The sequence below is a fragment of the Anopheles arabiensis genome, chromosome 2 (genome assembly GCF_016920715.1).
Source record: "Anopheles arabiensis isolate DONGOLA chromosome 2, AaraD3, whole genome shotgun sequence".
NCBI classification, from domain to species: domain Eukaryota; kingdom Metazoa; phylum Arthropoda; class Insecta; order Diptera; family Culicidae; genus Anopheles; species Anopheles arabiensis.
In genome coordinates this window covers 72800511-72818105 of record NC_053517.1, presented here as the reverse complement: position 1 = coordinate 72818105, position 17595 = coordinate 72800511, and the positions used below count along the sequence as shown (strand labels likewise).

Here is a 17595-nt window from a genome sequence, read left to right as displayed (position 1 = left end):
GGTGAGTAGAGTGTGAAAACAGCAGCCGTTAAAAATTCATTCTCTGCTTTCGGTTTTTGGCTGATGATGTGTCTGTTCGCTGGGAATTGAATACGTTTCGTCGTCCTCGCGCTTGCCACTTCTTTGCTAGTGCTTATCACTCGTTCACGAGTGCCTCTGGGGCGCGGTGCCGGCATCTTTTACGATCAATTCCCCTTTTTTACATCCTTTCATTCCCATCCTGCGGCTGTTTGTTTCTGCAACGCAGCATAAGAAGTTTGAAGCTTCTGCGAGCGCGTGTGTTTGCACCGTGCAATTAAGTTGTGATTGTGTTGGATCGTGTATTACTTTCCATCCTTTTTTTGTGTTACGTCCTTTTCCATCCGCCATGGCAGCACGTACGGACAAGGGCTGGGAAATCTGATGCCACCCCTTTTTGGAAGCCGCAACTTGGGGAATAAACATGTGCTCATAAATTTGTTATGAACAAATAAATTTGACAGGCAAATGATTCCGACTTGCGGGAAATAGCACAAACGTGCCCGATGGCACTATATCACACTGCTCGAGTGGAAGCTTTTTTACCCAGCATGTACGTACGGCGCTGTAATCGATTCTGTACGAGCTTACAAGTCGGTCGATATGGCGGTGCATGTGCTATTGGAACGCCAACAAGCAAAAGTAACGAATAAAAGGATTTTTTCACACTACACACGCACAAATGCAATGGAAGTACGGTATAAACTGTGAGAGAAGGAAAACAAAATGAAGCAGTGATAAAGAAATAGTGCTAGAATGATGAATGGCGAGGTTAAAGAGTAAAGTATGATTTAAAGACGACACAGCCAAGAGCAAAAAAACTCCAAGCACAAACTGTACGTCGGATTTCCGACTGGCAGAAATAAACGCATTGGACTATCCATACATCTTTTCGGATGGCTTTGGTGACAGGTCGAGCTTAAACGTATTATGTGGGGTTGTTTTTAGCCCTCCTTTGATCGTTCCCTTTTCGCGCCGAGTCATTTGGTTACGCTTAAAATATGATTTTGCTCCTGGATTACTACATATTTAGGGGTTCACTGGAAGGGTTAAATTGTGCGCATTGCGGATTTTTCAGCACAGTTAAAACGGTGTGTAAATAACGGGACGTTGAATGTTAGAGAGGATGCAATATGCGGTAGAAGGGATTCATCATGCTTTTTGATGTATGAATACAGCAGTGACATTAAGTGTGAGCATTTCAATGAACAGCCGGCAAATAAAATTTATGTTGTCATAGCTTTTGACACTGATTGATTTTAAAATATGTTAATTAAAATGTTGAAATTTGAAGGCTACATTAACTTTTATAAATTATTAACTTTTGTAAATACTACACTAGCTTTTTAGTAAAAAATAGTATACCTTAGGTTTCAATCGTGATGATATCGGCTTAAACAGACTTAGCAAAATTACTAATTAGAAAATTGATTAGATTTTCTAACAGAGCGACGATTCGGATTGATACAATGTATTGAGTATTGATACATATAATAAAAGCACAACTTGGAACTCATATACATTGTTACATTAGAACTCATATATGACATACATTTTTGGAACATATTTAATGTAAACGAGCGGTCACTTCGCAAGCGTTTCATTGTTGCCAAAAGGAAGAGGCTTTTCCCATCTTACGTTTGAATGTGGAACCCTATCATGAAACCTAATTTTGTTTTGCTATTGGAAGCTGATTAATTTACTGACCACTGCTATATATTTTATTAAAATGGGTAGATACCCAGTACTATGCGTTTGGCATCGCACTGCTTTGAAATTAGAAGTGTAGACTCGAAGTCTCCGGATAATAGACAAAACTTTCTTCTTATTTTTATTCTTTGGCACAACAACGGTCATCAGTCAACAACCTACTGTATCACTGGTGGGCTTTGGCATTCGGTGACTTATTGATTCCCTCCATAGCTGGGTGCATATTACAAAAAATATGTACAACACATTTCATTCATTTCCAACATCTGTTAGCAAGACATAATGATAGATCCATAAATCCTTCTTCTTCTATTTGGCGTAACGTCCTACGTGGACATGCCGGCCTATACAGGCTTTCGAGACTTAATTCATTACCACGTAGCCGGATAGTCAAATCCTTGCTACAGGGGACGGTCCATTCTGGGCTTCAACCCTTGACGGGCATGTTATTGAGTGGTTCGAGTTGACGACTGTGCACGGGACCGCCCCAATATATAAAAACCCGTTCCTTTTCCTTTTCTTTGCTTTGTTTAATTGCACATCGTTCAGATGCTCATTAAAAAATGAGCATGGATAATTCATAACTTAACTTAAGTTTCTTTAGATGATAAGTAGTGGTCCTATGAGAAGGTACCTGTGCATAGCTAAGTAACTCATTCTACTGGAGTCTATATTCTACTATTTTTTATATTTATATCTCAAACATTCCCCCCCTATAAAATTAACTTAAAATTTGAATAAACTCCACTTAAAAGCAAAAAATTAATTAATTACAGCAAGCATGTTACTGCTAATGAAACTTTTCCAAATTTTTCCCGGAAAATTATCAACCGATGATAATGGAAGCCACAGTGCTGTCCATTAAGTTGAAACACTCCAACCGTCCTATGTTTGGATTTAGCGAGCAAACAGGTGGTAATTGATAGAACTTTTCGAATTTGTTCCCGAGTTCGTTTGTTTGTGCCGTCTTTTTTCAACTTTTCCAGAAGCCGACCATATCACAACCACTTGCAGCATGTCTTTACATGTGTTTGCTTTGTTTTTATCTTCTCTGCAAAATGCTCTGATATTGAACCAGACTGTTAATGGAAGATACACCTGGGTCCGGGTAAATACAAAAAATCCCATGGAAATTTTCTCTTCTTCCCACGGTAGCAATTGCATTGAAAGAAAGAAGAAAGAAAACAAACTCATCTCCTCTCAGTGTAGTATTATAGTGTGCGAGCAGTAGCTTACATACACGGCTGACCTATATAAATTTATACCAGCGCAATCTCACGGTCGTTTGATGGTATGGGAAAATTTGGCAGTGTGCCATAGATATTGGAGGAATTGTTTACATAAACAGTCGGGGGAGTTATGCCGGATCTTGGAAAAATTAGAAAACAGTATTGGATGCCAACCATGTGCAAGAGGTCAGCGGCACGTATGTAACGGTACATTTCAAATCTCCATCGTTGGGCAGTAGACAAGTGAAGTATCATAGCGGAAATGTATACAGGTACAACAAAACTGCACCTTTCCAAATATACATGTCAAATGCTTTTGTTTTTAGATTTCATTTAAAACTAGCAAAGATACAGAAAAAACAACATCGATATGATTTCAGATTCTCATTTCAGATGTCATAATAATTTAAAATTTAGAACACGACTTGTTTATTACATTGGAAAACAAATTATCACGATTACTACTATTCTTTATGTGTGTTTTTTTACATAAATTGGGCCGGAGAAGTAGTTCCTATCCTCTACATCTGCTGATTTATGTTCATGGCTTCATAGACTCGCAACAAAGCATACTGTTGTGATGTGTGTTTCAATCAAAATTTCATTTTATCTCCGGACTTAATCTACACACTATCGGTGCTTGTCTGTTCCGTCGATACCAACCAAAGGGAACATGAGCATCTGAACTTGTTTGACATAATCCAAGCAACATATGGCAAAGACACGGAGTAAATATCTTATTCTTCTTTTCCAGCTTTTCCTACAGCAAGTACACTCAAGCAACAGCGACCAAGCAAGGCCCAAAGTCTTTATCCGGTAAAGGATACTGGCTGTGCGAAAGTGAAGCGAAGCTTATTGGCAGTTTTTATGTATTCGATAATCCTTTCCTCCTTCGGTTTGGGTGTGGATTGCCATTTTCGTAATAACATTATGGCTCCGGCCCGGGGTACCACTCTGTTCGATACTTTTCTCTACAGTGCCATAACCAACGGTGTACCGTGATGGGATATAGCCCGGCCAGGAAATGATGATGATTGGCAGTGATGATAATGGCAACGATCGCTTAACGGCTCCCCGTGTTAGCTTGGCGGATTCCCCGAGCAAACGATTGCCTGATTGTCTCTGACTCGACAAGATGCCATGGTAAGGATTGATTTTTGTGTATGTCGTGGAGTGTGCGTGTGTGTGTTCTGCTATCGAGTGCTAGTCGTGGCCGTGCAACGGGTTAGAATAAAACTTGATTTATGCAGGACTGTTGGATCCCTGTGGAACATTTACGATATCGAATGTATGCACGAATGGAGACGACCCCTTCGCGTGCACCATGTGTGTAGCGCGGCAGCAGCTGGAAATGATTAAATTGCCCCAATATTATTACGGTGCCGGCCCGGGAGGTTTCTGTCAAGCCGTCTCTCGGGAAAATCAATCAAGCAGGGCGAGGAAATGTGTGTAACATGTGTGAGGCAGATACACCAGCGGCTGGTAATGTCGACCCAGACCTGGTTGGCTGGAACGACGGGCTCGCGGAATGATTGACGCGTATTCGGTGCGTCTGCAAATGAAGTAGTTGGTAGCTAATGGTATTGATCACGCACAGTTTGATCGTAATTTCGTAGGAATTTACATTAATCCCACCGTTTGTTTACGGTACCTTAACGCATGACTTGCGAGCGTAATGACGCCAGTGGATCATGTTTAAATTAATCTTTATCCCACATAGTTGATTGCCCAAGGTTCTGTGGGAAGGTGGGTTTGCGTTTCGAGCAGTGTGGAGCTTCAATGTTTGACGGTTTTAGGTTATGCACAAAAGTAACGAATTTATCCATCTGGTTTAATACACGCATTGGTATTATTTTTCTTTAAGCATTGTTTGAAAAAAAGGTTTTTAAACAATAGTCTCAAATAGTCTTACTAATGTACAATAGTTTTCATGCCATTTCATATTTGTGGCATAATAATATAACCAAACACAATATCTCCATATTGATTTCGATTGCTTTGAAATAGTTCATTCAAGAAACTGAATAAGTTTTTTTTATATTTATAGTTTGAAAATGTTGAAGTTATCAATGAACTTTAGTAAATACAATGATTTCCACCCTTAAATTGGAAATGTTTCTAATGTAAGACACTTGTACTTACTACACTGAGCAGTGCAAATAGCAGGATTAACTAAACTGTTATTATATCAATAATAAACTGAATGGATAGTCGATTTTTTATACTTTTCATAATGTTTTAAACTCGTGTATTACGAGATCCTTGTCGACAGTATAATTATAGAATATTTCATACATTTGATTAACAATCTTAAAAAAAACTATACGCAATGAAAATGAAGGACGTACATTGTAATGACGCAGTGATGACAATAGAGGAATGTGATATAATAACTACCAACTAATCCAAAGTGAATTAAGAGACGAATGAAGTCAATAGGCTCAAAATCTCTATAGAAAAAAAACCATTCTGAAATGAGTTTGTTGTTCTGATTACAATGGAACGATCGGCACTGCTTGGTATTAATAAACTTCTTGTAGTAGATTGCTTTTCTCTTGGATATGAGCTGCGAATTTTCTGCTTCGTCACAAAAAATTTCAAACAAGTGATATAGTACGCTTCAGACGCGAATACAACCTACACAAAATTTATCTGATGTAGCAAAAAAACCAAAACCCCAACTTTATCATCTCGTTAGAACAAAAGCTATTGAGTGTCATACTCATTCGCTCTTTTAACGTGTTTGCGGAATCGTCACTAAGCACTGGCGGAAGCTTACAGGGAGACATAATAGGGATTTATGAGAAGATGGTTTTATGATGAGAATAAACAATGCGATAGCCTTCTTCTATCGGGCGACCGAGTCGACTAGTGGCAGCAAAATTATCCGACTCTCTTAGCCATCCGAGCGCAAACTGCCAACGTAGCACAAGATTCGCACTGAAGCACGGAAGTCTTTTAATGCTTCGTGAGCTTGATGCTTATTGACGGGTGATATTGCCGGCGAATGACAATGGCTGCCTGTTTTGTTGATTCAGTAGCTCGGGGCAATCATGGGTGTTCATGGCAGTATCTAAATCATGATTATCTGCGCTGTTTTGTTATGTTGACATGGTGATAGTTGATATGGAGAATGGAACTATGAGTGCAAATATAGCTGCACGAGGCACTGCAATCAAGTTCTTTTTTGGATGTAAAGTGAGATGCTTGACTGGTGTGGTGTGTAGCATTGTTTTAGCAACCGCGATTAAATAAAGGCTAGAAAATTGAACGATATATTGCCACAAAATACACGATTTTCTTTAACTAGTGAACTATGAAGAAGATGAAGGATGGATATTTTTTATTAGTTGAAATATATAACTTATTTGCTAACTTATCGTACTGCGTACTAATTAAACACGATATGGAAAACACAAACTGCAGACTAAATTTGAAGTACAAAGTTTTCAAACGCCTGCAGAAGACATACTAGTTTCAAAACATTATGATACCATAAGGTTTCATCCAGCAACACCTCTCAAACTTTGTTTACTTTGTGCTACCCATGCCACGGTCAGAAATCAACAGCGTTAGTAAACACATCTTGGCAAAACATTGGTTAGCGTCCCAAGACACAGCTTTTCCCGGCAAAAGGTCAATTTGTCTAAAGCTGTCAAAGCTTTCTCCAGCTTCGTTTACGCTCTTGTCCTCAGCGGTTCCAACACAAGAAAATGGTAAGCTATTTTATGTTTGTCATACGAAAACAAGCAGGTTAGTGTATCAGGAAGACTATAAAATAATACACCATGCGGCGGGATAGGTGCCCGTCTCCCTGGGTTGTTTTATCTCAACTATATTCAGAGAGCGGCTCCTTCCGCCGCCTTAAAAACCAGCGCAGCAAAATAGTTCGGCACTCGGGTGTAGCGTATCCGGTGAGGTAAAGTCGTCGTAAAAAATTGATCTCCAGTACGGGCAAGCAAAACACATCGTTAATCTAATTTTAGGCACGAATGCCATTCGTGGGTGCACTGCACGGTGGTTTTGTGTGCCGAGCACATCTGCTCTGGGTTTGGCCGCGGGGGCACAGATCGGCAGTAGATGAAGAGATCGATTATATTTACCGGTGAGTGAAAAATTTATTTTCTTCCCAGTACATGCATACACACACATACACACACATTCACGCACACACATGTATTCAGTATTGCCGAGAGGAAGCAAACAGCGTTTTGCTTTTACGTCTCGTTCGCAGTTCCCGTTCTGTGGTTGCAAAATGGCACGAGAACTCACACGAGTGCACGAATGTTGTGACCAGGTGGGGTCGGTAGTCGGTTGCGGCGAGGGTCTCAGATGTTTTCAGTGTAAATATTATGCCACGCTGAAGTTTTTGCTCGGTTCATGCTCTGGTCTCATGGCTGGCAAGGAAGAGGATCATCTGCATACAGTTAGCAGAAGCAACACCCATCGTAACATCGTACATATCGAGTGAAAAAGAAAAGAAGAGATCACTGCAGACAAAGCAAAGATTTATATTCATCTGCATGCAATACCGTTTACTGAATCTGTGATGGTGGTGGTGAGCAAACTTAGCATTGAATGAACTGTTTTGTCAGTTGGGTGGAATTTTGTTATTTAACGTAAATATTGTGAACTGCTGCGGCTCATGGTTGCCGTTCAATTCAATGCAATAGTGAAATGGATTTTACGTATTTAATTTTTAATATACAGTTTGAATACAAGAGAGAAACGTGCGTCCTTTCCATTGAACATGTTAATGCTTTTGTACCTTTTCGAAATTATAACAGAAACAGTCATTTTATCGTATTAACAGTCAAAATTTCTTGCATCATGGCTTACAATCAATTTAAAACTACTCCCTGCCTAACCCTGTAGGGGAAGGTAGGTAAAGACGGACACTGCGGGTAAGATGGACACTTCTCATAAATACATCAAAATGGTAATTTTCGAAAAAATCAACTATGCAGCATCCTAACTTAAAGTTGAAGAACACATTTGAGAACATTTTTGGCATAATATATGCAAAATTGGTTAAATTCACCAACAAAATAAATTTTCAATGGTGTGCACCCTTGTGGATCTAATTTGACTACTGCGGATCTTAAGCTCTACAACTTGTATTGTTTATATTTCCAGAAGTTTTATTTCATGAATGAGTTGTCGTGATCATTAATGAAAAAACTGGCGAAAATACGAGAATGAAAGCAACACGAAATCTTGTTTTCTGGTAGTTTAAAGATCCTGACACGAAAGCGGGAAAGACGGACACTTTGTTGTAGGGAAAGATGGACACCAAATTTATTGATTTATTTTACTTCTTGTATCAATTGGTGATGAATGGATTTCTTCAAATACCTTAAATATGGGTATTCCGAAGCTATAAACCAATCAGAAACTAGAGAAATAGTAAAAAATACTAGCCACTCGTTATGCTATTACTCACTCGACGCAGATGAGGCACTTCACAAAATCCAATATCTTGTCACGACTTGGACAACTTTAAGCAATAAAAATATGAGGCATTGATACGACATCGTTTAGGAATAGATGAGAAAATCTATGGGATTACAAAAATCAAATGTTGAATTTTGACATGGTGGAAAATGGATTAAACTATTAACAAGTCCCTTATAAATACTAGGTCGTGGACTTTTCGCGAAGTAATTTCCTAAAAGGAAGTTCAAGACTGTTGTTCTGTACACTGGAGCAACTTCAGCTGTAAGTGCGCGATATTTCAAATAATGTTTTAGATGCTGCATTCTACGATATATTAGAAGCGTTGTTTACAATTTCTAAAACCACGGCTGAATGAATCGTCGTTGCAATAGGCCAAGAATTGGTTTATAAACGTACCAGGACATGAAAAGCGATAGAATATGCTAAAATACTGTAAAACTCTTCAATTTCCAACGTTTTCTGCAGGTGTCCATCTTACCCTTCATGGTGTCCATCTTTCCCATACCAGGTGTCCGTCTTACCCGAACATTTCAAAACCGCACGAAAAAAATCCTGTTTTTCATTCATGAAAAAAACGCAAAAATCGATGGAAACTTAAAAGTTTCAACACATTTTCTGATAAAACATGAGTGTAAGATAATACATGCACATTTTCAAGGTCGTTGCACTTATATATCCCTAGATTTTTACCATTTCCCTTAACGTGTCCGTCTTTACCTACCTTCCCCTACTTACGGATGCTGTCAGAGTCGTTATGATCATGTCACATCTAACATAACACAACATTATTTTCTTATTCAGGAGAAACTTATCAGTATTATTACATTACTGATAGTGGGGGGTCCGCGAGTTACAGCAGTTTTGCTTTTCAACGCCTAATCTATTATAATTAGCCCTGAGACCGTTCAGTTTTTGCAAGTGGGAATGGTATGAATTCAATATGGTATGATCTATTTTATCTAATCCTAACTTATACTAATGTTTTTTCTATGCTGAAGATTATTTCTAACTGTACAACTTAACCTAATCCTAGAAATAAATATTTCTTATAATATTATTTGATGTTTGCATTTTTTCTCTATTAGCTATGCTAATATCTTCTAAATTTCGGGTTTTTTTTTAATTTCGTGGAGATGAGTTAGCCTAGTCCTTGGTGGTGCATTAGTTATCATTATTAGTACTTTGTTAAGAGTTACTTGTACTCTTTTTTATGCATCATGGGACAATTTTCCCATATACATATCCCATAAGTAGCTATTGGGATGAATACTTGTTTATAAACTAGCAATCTATTTTTAATTGAATGTTTGGATTTTCTATTTATCAGGCTGTAGAGATTCTTTGTTAGTATTGCACATTTCTTAACAATATTAATGGTGTGAGATCTAAAAAGTAATTTTTTTATCTATAATTAATCCTAGATACTTAAGTTCGTTCTCCCATGTAGGTGGGATACCGTCCATATTTACAGTTATGCTAGCGTTTAGCAGTTTTTCTTTCCACCTATGTGGGACAATCATCGCTTGAGTTTTACCCTCATTGAGTGCAACTTTCCAGGTTGTAAGCATTGTTTTATTGTAGTGCTCTATTAGCAAAATATAAGATTTATAACCCGTAATTAACAAATAACTAATAAAAAAAAGATTTCATAGTATATTGATGTAATTTTTACCACTTCGAAATTAAGCTTTAAGCAATGTCAAATGGATGCGTGGAAGTTTTATAGGATCTATTATAAAATATGATATTTCTATACAATCTGTCTTTAGAATTCAAGGCAATTGAATGCGTATTTTTATTAATTCAACAAAAAAAAGAATGCTTCTTCTTCTTCTTCTTTGGCTTAACAACCGATGTCGGTCAAGGCCTGCCTGACCCCACTTGTGGGCTTGACTTTCAGTGACTAATCGATTCCCCCCCATAGCAGGATAGTCAATCCTACATATGGCGGCACGGTCGGTTTGGGGATTGAACCCATGACGGGCATGTTGTTAAGTCGTACGAGTTGACGACTGTACTACGAGACCGGCCACCGGCAAAAGAATGCTTCATATGGGGCAAAATGGGCAGATAATGTTGACATATAGCGCTCGGTAAGGCTATGGGATATTATTTGTCCACATAATTATGCTAACAGACACAGTCTCAAAAGATTCAATTTCGTCGATTGAAACGTATAAAAAAGTGTTTCAATTTTAAAAATACATCTTTGTAAAATTTTGAAGGGCTCTCTGAACAGCTAATCAAAAGATAGAGATAAAACATTAAGCTGGAAATAGACGGATCGAAATTTTCACGATACCGAGAAAAACGCATATGACTTCTACTGTCTATTTTGTTATAAAATACGACAGGACAGTCGAGATAACCGCGGTTCATTTACATATGAACTCATACGAGGTCTGGTGTAGTGTTGGGAGATTCAGGATTCGGAAGATTCGAAGATTCAATCCCTAGAAAGATTTGATCAGATCAGCTCCCGTTTGTAGGATTTGAATCCCTAAATGATTCCGCGTCGGGGACCTGCACCAATTATGATGTAAGTATTGCAAAGTTAATCAGCTAATCAGATCAGCTCCCGTTTGTAGGATTTGAATCCCTAAAAGATTCCGCGTCGGGGACCTGCACCAATTATGATGTAAGTATTGCAAAGTTAAATAATTTGGAGTAAAACATAATGACCTCTTTTCCAACTTTAACTAATTCACCCCCTCCCTCGCTGCAAACTAGAATAAAACGCTATACCACATTGGGATTGTGATTCAAAGATTCGAATCCCATCCAGGATTGGGATTCGAAGAATCAAATCCCTTCGGAGATTCATTTTTCCCATCACTAGTCTGGTCTGGACTGAATGTCCCAAGATAAAATGTTTTGTATCAATTTGCTAATCAAGTTACTTATGTCACATAGTTTATGCAAAATAAAAAAAAACTCCAGCCTTACACAACGTATGCGCAAAAACATAGACAATTACTAAAGAGCTATTCATTCAACTGCTTAAGATGCCCTGTTCTCCCCATTTTCCCCTAAACAAACGCTGGTTTGTCGCAGGCTCAATAAAGTTAGCTAATGAATCATATTTTTTTCTGAAGCATTAATATATAGTCAAGAAATTGTTAATAATGTGTTAAAAACTGTTTGATTCGTTATGTTTCAATTAATTAAAAGTCTTCTTCTTTGGCACAGCAACCGTTGCCGGTCAAGGCCTGCCTGTACCCATTAGTGAAGTGAGAGCTTGGCTTTCAGTGACTTATTGTTACCATAGCAGGATAGTTAGTCCTACGTATGGGGGCACGGTCTATTTGGGACTTGAACCCATGACGGGCATGTTGTTACGTTATGTTATTAAAAGTACTATAATTTATTTCAAACAGAACAAAAACAAAACACAACGATTTTAAAATGCATTTATGTTTATACACTCAAGGAAATGAATGTGAAATCCAATGTGGCAGAATGAAACTGTCAAATATATGCAACCAGGATGATGAACATTGTTCCACTGACAGGCTGAAGTTTCAATCTTCTGGCTTAAATTATAAAAGGGGCCAATCTTAGTTTTACACACAGTGTACACTTTTTTCATATCATTGGGATACTCAATTTTGTTTGCAAAACCATACATTTTTCATAAATTTTTCAAAAATATTTATTTAAAATAATGCTTTAAAGTTGTAACTAGCATGTACATAAAGTTTTTAGTGTGAATGCAATAGCAAGCTGCTTTCAACTAAATTATGAATATTTATTGGTTTACAATTTCAAAAATAGCAGAATTGAAAATATAAATACTGATATATATTCCGTTGAAAAAAAGTTCAGGAAAAGATGTAAAAAAATATAATTGACGTACGGTTTTAGTACAAGCTTTTTTGACAATCTTTTGATGTTCTTGTAAGTGCCCAAACACTCGACTCGACTCGGCCTGAACGTGCTCGACTAAATCGAGCAAATTTGGTTTAGCCCCTGATAAGCCGGTCCGAGCCGATGGACTATGGGTTATCATCAGTCCTCTGTGTTCCGTGCACTCGAGCGCAAGCTTCTGACAAATGCTGTGTAAAATCAGTTCTGCGTGTGTTTTGTGATCTTAGTAATATGATAATGTACAACACAGTGAGGAATATTTTGTGGCAATTGGTACTGTTGTTATGTGTTCTGCTGTATCCAACAGCAAGCGTTCCCCAATCAGACGGTACCATTCAACGCGAAGGGTTGGATTTGCAAAAGTGTGGCGTACCGAAAATAGCCTTGCGCAGTCGAATCACGGATGGTGGGGTCGCCGACGAGGGTCACTGGCCATGGCATGGTGGATTGTTTCATCTTAATGACTACCAGTGCGGATGCACATTGATCAATGAGCTGTTTGTGCTTACGGCAAGCCATTGCGTATACAACAGTGACACGGGGTATAAGATTAGTGAAAAACTGGTGCGTGTCAGGCTGGGCATGCACCGTTTATCGGCGAACGGCAGTAGTGCGGTGCAAACGTACACGGTGCAGAAGATCATACCACACACCAAGTTTGTGCCGAACACCCACAAGCATGACGTGGCATTATTGCGGCTCAACGGTACGGTGCAGTTTACGAATTATATTCAACCAGTTTGTCTCGATTTGACCGAATCGATATGGGTTGAGTATCTTGCGGACGTGTACGGGACGGTTGTAGGCTGGGGTCTCACGGAGAAAAATCGCATCTCCGACCAGCTGCTAAAGGCCGAGCTACCGATAGTACGCTATACGGACTGTGTCGAAAGCAATCCTGACCTCTACGGCCGGCTCATCTATAGCGGAATGTACTGCGCGGGAATTTTGAACGGTAGGAACGGCCATAAACAATTGGCGGGGGGAGAGGAACTGGATTAAGTTTGTGTGATTGTGCTGTTTTTGATGCTCCACGTTTTTAAAATGGGTCATGATCAGAGGTCAACAACTGGAAAATCCCTGCATTTATTTATGTTTTGGAGAATGAACATATGTTGATCATATTGGTCAGAATTCCTTTTATTTTTCTAGTTAGGTTGTTAAGGTGTTTCCCATGTTTTCTACTGCTAAATATATGACTACATACAGTCTCAATAATTACAACAATTTTAATCATAATCTTTTTGACATCAAGTCTCCTGAGGTAACAACTTGCCCATCATGAGTTCAAGTCCCGCAAGGACTTGATTAACAATCATATCATGATACTTAAGTGAATTGTTTTAAGGCAAGTCTATACCGAATACGGAGTAAGGCTACGCTAAATATGAAAAAAGGGACAGGACACAAATTTACTTATAAAAATCTTATTCTGATCAACTCACTTCTTAAAGCAATTCAAAACGACAAAATGTCATAGAAATTTGATTTTATATGCTCAAATAGCCTTTTTGGCAATAAAGTTCTCCTTCATACTTTTCATCACCTTCCGCTCACACAAACTAAAGCCCACTGATAACTGGTAACGATTGCATTCCAAATTCTTACGTCGGCAATGTAGTGCTCGCTTAATCTCGGGATTCATATAATCCACCACGACCTTGACATAAATAACAACTTGCCACTTGCCATTTTCACTTCATCTAATCTAGCGGAAACTGCCTGTGGTTCTGCTCGGCCCAAGAGACAGTAAAAGAGTGTCCGTTTGCCTTTTTGTTTGTTGCTCACCCTACAGGTACAAGCCCATGCAACGGTGACAGTGGTGGTGGAATGTACATCTTCCGCGAGAATCGGTGGTTTCTCCGGGGAGTGGTTTCGTTTTCGGGCATCCGTGAAGGTACAAACTACTGCGACTCGTTTAGTTACGTTGTGTTTATGAACGTGCCGTACTACGCCAAATGGATTGGCACTGAGGTGGATGCGGCACGGCAGGAGCTGCTGCAAGCAACCACTACCACCGCTGCACCTCTCGTTTCCAACAGATGGGGTGAGAAGGATACTGCCCACTTGCCTCGGTATGGTGTCCTATGTTGTCATTATTGTTTGTTTTAGATTCCGATCTAGGCGAGGATGACTATGAGGAAGATGACATCTATTCGCTTCGGATGGAATTGGAAGGTGAACAGTTTGCCGTTGCTTCACGGATGGGTGGGAATGGACGAACAAAACAAAGCATGCGTACCGTGCGCTGTGGGCAAAGTGTGACACTCTCCTGCAAAAGATCGGCTAGACTGGCGCACAAGACGATCCGGTGGTACAGGGTGGAGAACGGAGAACGGACATTTTTGATTGAGAATGTAGGCAAGGGTTGGTGCAGAATGGATGTCAGACAGCTGAAGTGTTTACGATGCTTCCCTATTGTTCCCCGTTCCAGGAAACGCTCGTCTATCGTGATGTGCGATATCAGCATGCCGGCGAATATTGGTGTCAGGTGACGGGCGACAACGGTGTAATGCATGAAACGGGACTGCAGCTTACCGTGACGCGAGTTCCGATCCACTTCCAACAGGGCGCGAATGTATCGTACGCCGTTTATGACGCGGTCGTGGACAACCGGAGGTCCAGCCAGTTCAGCTTCGAGATGACCTTTCGAACGAACGACTCGGATGGGCTACTGTTTCACAAGCCTCCAATAGCTGGTGTGGAGAGCTGGAGCTTCTCATTGCTGCTCGAACGGAGCCGGCTAACGCTGCGAGTTGTTCCGCCTGGTCAGTCGGAAAAGGTTTTCCGAAGCGTCAAGCTGAACCTACAACCTACCCGTTGGCATACGGTGCTAGTAAGCAGCTACGATGGCAAGGGACTGATGGCACTGGACGGCCAATATCTGCTGGGATTCGAGGGTCATCTATTGCAGCATCGTTCCGATCGTTTCTTCATCGCCAACGTACCCGAACTGCGAACGGTTGGATTCAGTGGGTGTGTGAGCCGATTGATGATAAACGATAGGGTGCTACACCTCGAGCGGGACTTTATCGAGCGGGTCAATGTAGGACAGTGCAGCACGTGCAGTGCCGAAGAATGCACCGCGGATCTATGTCCTGGGGCACAGGAACAGAAATCCTGCATAAATTACGTCTGTAGCGAGGGACGATGTGACGGTTCGGATGTTTTGAGGCCCGAGGGCGACTGTGATTTGGACTCAGTAGCGCACACCCAGGGACTGCGGTTCCAGCACAATAGTTACGCTTCTTATCGGTAAGACTAGTGGAATGATCGTGTGCGTTATGCAACAGTTTATCAACAAATAATGGTGGCAATATTTTTTTTTTGCTCTTTCTCATTTTTCATCAACATAAAATCTATCCCATTGTAGGAGTTTTCTGCTGGTGGCACTGACAGTAGATTTGCAGTTTCAGCTTCGCAGCACGAACGATGGCATCGTACTTCACGCCGCCGAGCACCGGCGGGGTTTTGGTAAATTTATTACAATAGTGGCGAAAGCAGGACGGCTCGAGTTGCGATTTACAACCGATGCACATCTGCATACGATCTATCTCGAGTCCAGCGTCAAGCTGACGACGGGCAGATGGTATCGATTGCAAGCCGGATACCGGGACGGCTACGTCTATCTGCAGGTAGACGATGAGTTGGAGGTAGCGCGGAGCGTGCTCGGGACGGTGTTCCCTACCGACCGGCAGCTGATTGTGTTCCTCGGTGGAGTACGTTGGCAGGGTTTCATAAACCGGCACAAGGACGTGAAACAGGGACTGGATGGGTGCGTCAAAGAGGTGAGTATGGTGCAATACAAATCTTCAACCGGTTCTGTAATTATGTGAATATCGTCATAGGTTCATTGAGGCACAACAGAAGTGTTATTAGACTCTATAATACTTTTCCAACCGATCAGATCAGGGTCGTATAGTGAATACGCTAGCCTTTTTAAAGGTCGCAGTTTTTTGTGCGTATGTACATACTATATAGCATGACCTTGTAGTCATTACGCCAATAGAATGCTTTTATTTTAATTATTTCATGTGTTTTACAACAACGAAAAAGAACAAGCAATTACAGCAGTGTGCAATTTCAATGTACCTCTGCGTTGAAAATGAACACTTCTCATGCATATATATTTTACCACCAAATAAGAACCACCTGTATAACCGGAATAACTAAAGAACAACTATTGTAAAAATGCAACATCAGAAAGCTTATTCACGCCCAAACGAACTTGATATTTATTTATTCGAAGGTAGGGTTTCATCGCACTGTCTGGTCTTTTCACTTTCGATGACCCTCTTTCGTTTTTGCTTTTAAACCGACTATCAAAACAACCTTCAACAACCCTTTCAATGATGAATAACACCGCTTTAACTGCTCGTAAACATGGCAACCCAACCTCACCAACACCAGCGGATAGCTCGGCGAAGAAATCAATTGATCGTAACCACAATATTTTTATGCGCTTAAAATCACAGCCAAACTCACCCACACTCACCAGCCGGCACCATCGAACGGGAGAAAAGTATATCTGACCGCGAAAGATCCCTTGTTTCTGGCTTTCTGCTCTTTAGCATAAAGCTCTTCTTCCCGTCTGTATCACAAAACTGCCACTTTATGGGCACTTAAACTTTCAACAGCACTTCATTTCAACTTAATCATTATGTTCTTTCTTTTCTCTCACTCACTCTATCTCTCACTTTCTCTCTTTTTCATGCTCTCTTTTATTTCTTTTCATTTTGGAATTTTGGAAAACCACTTACATGCACGCCTGCAGTTCAAACTTTCCGGACTTCCGGTGGATCTGGTGGACGATATGGTCGAGTCTGCAAATGTACGCAGCTGCCATGACCAAAAGGAGCCAAAGGCAACGTTACCATAGCTGAAGGGCGCTGTGGTATTTGCCGCCATTTCCATTTCAAAGTAATTAAATTCCCATTCTGGGTCTGATTGCAATGCAGCGTTTGCACTACGAGTCTAGCACGCGGTTCGGTTTAACCCATGGGCCAATGGAGAAAAACCGCATAGCAAACCGCATCTCATTCATTTCCCTGCAGCTGGTCACACATTTGGTAGTGATTCATTTAGGTGTGGACAGAATATTGGGCACCCACACCCATGGACACACCCACACACATACATACAAACGATTATATAGCCATTGCCATTAACTCATTTTAGTTAACATTATAAATAAACGCCATGATAAATTTAAAACCAATAAAGTAAGCAGCAACAAGAATAGTGTTTTGTTTCTATTAGTCTGTTATTATCTGTTGTTGTTAATTATTACATCCTAGTATATATTCCTGTAGAA

At 40.2% G+C, this 17595-nt stretch overlaps 2 protein-coding genes across 2 annotated transcripts in view; one reads left to right on the top strand and one right to left on the bottom strand.

Moving 5' to 3' along the window:
• LOC120901010 overlaps positions 1–17595 on the bottom strand; it is a 91587-nt gene that overhangs the window by 59565 nt on the left and 14427 nt on the right. The window lies entirely within an intron of this gene.
• LOC120901002 (basement membrane-specific heparan sulfate proteoglycan core protein-like) lies at positions 12439–17539 on the top strand. Its single transcript, XM_040308675.1, has 6 exons — positions 12439–13236; positions 14077–14328; positions 14394–14638; positions 14716–15536; positions 15655–16069; positions 17056–17539. The coding sequence occupies exons 1-6, from the start codon at positions 12513–12515 to the stop codon at positions 17158–17160; spliced, it is 2562 nt and encodes an 853-aa protein (XP_040164609.1). The 5' UTR covers positions 12439–12512; the 3' UTR covers positions 17161–17539.